Consider the following 3,626-nt stretch of genomic DNA (forward strand, 5'->3'; position numbering starts at 1 on the left):
CCCCCCAACCCCCGAAAAAGCACAACATTAAACACAACCAAACAAATCAATGCACAGCAAAACAAAACAAAACAAGCAATCGACTTATAATGACGACATTGACATTGGTCTTCCTCTCCTCAGGCGCATGTCCAAACTGCAGATCCGGAAGGCGACGGCGAAGGACGAGGGCGTGTACGAGTGTGTGGCGAGGAACGCCGTTGGAGAAGCAAGAAAAAAGCTCGAGATCAAAGGTAGGTACCGTGCTTTGGTAAACACCCAAAGCTTTTCCGTAAACCTATCGCAAAAAGACACCCTTTGCTGTCAATGTATAATGTTACTGCGGGATGAAAAATACTCTTGTAAAGAGATAGAGAAACGGTGAACGACTTTCTGATCAGTCATTCTTGAAAAAAGAACAAGAAAAAAGAAAAACCCAACCATTCGAGTCTCCACTGTCAATACTGCAACAAAGCCTCCTGATTTTACCTTTTTCGTGATGGCTTTGATAAGACACTTCCTGTTTGATTTTGTCTGGAACTCTTGCAAACTACCTCTGTACATTTTTCAGTTTTTGTCTGCCCAGTGTGTCTGGTCTGTTATATATTTCACCAATAGACGAGTTAGCTATGTCCCTATTTTCTTTCCTTGCAAGTTTTCGATGTCCTTTCCAAAATTGTTCGTCAACTCAACAGTTGACGCTAGTCTGGAAGCTCGGTTTATAAAAAAAAAATCATTTTCTATAACAGGAATGGGTCTAGAAAAAATGAATAGGAATCCATGATATATCCTCCTATTTATCACATTCGTTGTTTTTTTTAACGTAATATTGTCCTGCTGGGTTTGTTTTTTTTAAGGAACCTGTGGTTTGTTTTAGAGTTGGAATTTTCAGTTGCGTGTTTACGACATTTTTATAGTAAAGACAAACATCAGAGATTGCTCGATATTTTTATCACTTCACGGTGTTAATTTTAGATCCTTGGAGACGATGTCGAAATGTCTCGCTGGTTGCACGTTCCTTTTTCTTGTCGTGATTTCAAATTCTGCAGATGCTTTTACGTTCTGCAGAATCTTCCACCTTATCTAAATTTCTCTTTTAACACCTTTGCTGTGCAGTTACCAGTACAGGGGCAGTGCACACTAGGAAAGTATGAGCTAGATATACCCTCGTTCTCAAGTTTTGATATCTGTGGGCTCAGTATGCTATCTTCTCAATGTATCAAGATGAATGTTAGAACTATGTTTGGTTTGATAGGCAGTTGTCTTCATCATGTCGGGTAGGTTGTTGCCCGAATGAATCACATTGCTGCCTAACGTCCCACTTGGTAACAGTGTCAAAACAACGTCTCTTCGGCAATAATGCGCGCGGTGGAAGAAGAAGCAGGCATTGTAATACCAAACTTGCCACTGTACGTACACTTCCTTTGAGACCAGATGCCCCATTATTTCTCTGTGTTATGTTCGAAAAAGTCCACCTCACAAATGACTGCTAGTATCATGGCCCTTCGGGGTTTTCTCTTTGTTTATAACCTTTGTTTTGTCTGCTTCTGGCATGCCTACTTGTAATATCATGGTACCCGAGCTAGAAATCATTCGGCGTTGTTACAGGGTCTCTGGTAAGTTCTGCTATGGAAAGTGCCTTGCCTTTTGGTCTGCAGAAGAATCGACTTTTCTATGTGTGCACACAATCGAAATGAACATATGTCCTTTCTGTGTTCACATAATCGAACTGTGCATACTACGTCCTCCTCTTTGTGTTCACACAATCAAGTTATGGAATCTAAAATTCCTTTCTGTTTGCCCCCGCAACCGAGGAGAGCTTCTGCACTGGTCCTGTTGAGCATACATAATCCTTCTTTTTTTCAACAGTGTCATTTTTTCAGGTTTCTCAATTGCTGTTGTCTCATTCCAATGAGTTAATTTGTGATTTTTGTGTCTGTTGTCGAGTATTTGTTTACATCTATACATGTCTACGTATCTGTTGGACGTCTCATATCAGTGGTCAAAATGTCCAAAGGTTACTGACTATGTGGTTGTATTTGTTACTGTGTACTTGAATCGTTTATCTTGTTTATTCCACTTTTAATCTAAAACAGTTGTTTGAATACACAATGAAGACTAGGGAGGGGGTGAGAGAGAGAGAGAGAGAGAGAGAGAGAGAGAGAGAGAGAGAGAGAGAGAGTGTGTGTGTGTGTGTGAGAGAGAGAGAGAGAGAGAGAGAGAGAAATAGAAGGAAATAAGAGAGAGAGAGTGAGGCCTGAACGATAAAAGTCATTGGAATAGTAAATTTTCTAAGTGGAATTGGTAAAAAAAACTTTGTAAATTATCCCGCAGGAATAAAACAATATTTCTGGTGCTCAAAAATAGAACACAATTATAAAACAAAAAAGCAGTTTGAGGTATGACTATTGAAAGAACACCCATGGGTTATTAGGACACTTCAAGCTTTTACAGCACTAATGACAAACGTACTAGGCATGGTTTGAAATAAGATTATCCGATCATATTTTAGAAATCTAAAAGAGGATTGTGTCATTAGCTGCTGTAAAACAATGAACCAGGCGGTGTCGGGAGTGTCTTGGTCCGAACCAGAAACCTGAATGATTATTGTGGTCTATTTCTTACTGTGACTTTGTCTAATGGTGAAGTGATGTATGCAAACCTCAAGGATACGCCTTTGGGGAACAAGAATTGGCTTGAGCAGTCAAGGGACCTACTCTTGTGAAGTCGTTGGTTACTTCCATAGAGGATATAGACTCTATGACAAACACAGGAACACTGAAGCATCGCTTTAACCCCTCCCTCGTTTTCCTCATTCCATCAGTGAGACCCAGGTCAGAGTCCAGACTTAGGAGCGGGAACAGAAAGATGGGTAAACCGAGGAGAGGTGCGTACTGAGGAGGTCTGAGGTGCACTCACTCACCTCTGAAGGCGCGCGCGCGCGAGCGTGTGTGTGTGCGTGTGCTCAGTATGTGCGTGTGCCTCCCACATACCCAATAGAAAACACAACTGTTCGGTGTTGTTCTCTGCGCATGGAGTGAGCGGCTAGTGGCTGCACGTATAGATTTTTGTACTCACCCGTCCCACAAGACTCCAAACTCCCCGCCCACTTCCCAACTCCCCACCACTCCTTTTTGTCGTCTTTTCAAACTTTCTTTATGTCTTTTTGAAACTCTTTCGCCGTGTATTCCCTATCATGCTGTCCCCTACCCTTTTTTTCGTTTCATGTTACTTTTATCCCCAATCTATATCACTGTTTTCCATACTCTGCATGCCAAGTTTTTGTTCTCTATCTCACTTCCCAAGTATTATATCCCCAGTTGTCTGTCTCCCTCGATAGACCCATTATTTATAATTTTTGTCAACCACTTTTCCAATTTTACTTTGTCTCCCTCTCAAAAGATATCTTTTTCAATTATTGTTCTCTCTGTTCCTTTCTCTCTCTCGTGCCCTTTTAATGTTTCCATCCATCAAGAAACATCTAACATTATAATTTATCTATGCTTTTCAAGATTGCATTTTGGACAGTTCAGACATCAGTTCACGATGACACCAGGGCTCGTAAAATCCCAACTTGATGTCTTCCTGTTATCTTCACATTTGAAGTTCATACTTTGCTCTTGTCTGACTTGAAAAATGAGCACACC

General features: G+C 41.0%; 1 protein-coding gene across 1 annotated transcript in view; it reads left to right on the plus strand.

Moving 5' to 3' along the window:
* Positions 1-3,626, plus strand: part of LOC101845775 (pro-neuregulin-2, membrane-bound isoform) — a 133,305-nt gene that overhangs the window by 89,663 nt on the left and 40,016 nt on the right. The window contains exon 3 of the mRNA XM_035970152.1: positions 124-233. Within this exon, the coding sequence (XP_035826045.1) occupies positions 124-233 (110 nt within the window). The remainder of the gene's footprint in view (positions 1-123; positions 234-3,626) is intronic.

This window comes from Aplysia californica, unplaced genomic scaffold (genome assembly GCF_000002075.1).
Source record: "Aplysia californica isolate F4 #8 unplaced genomic scaffold, AplCal3.0 scaffold00226, whole genome shotgun sequence".
NCBI lineage: Eukaryota > Metazoa > Mollusca > Gastropoda > Aplysiida > Aplysiidae > Aplysia > Aplysia californica.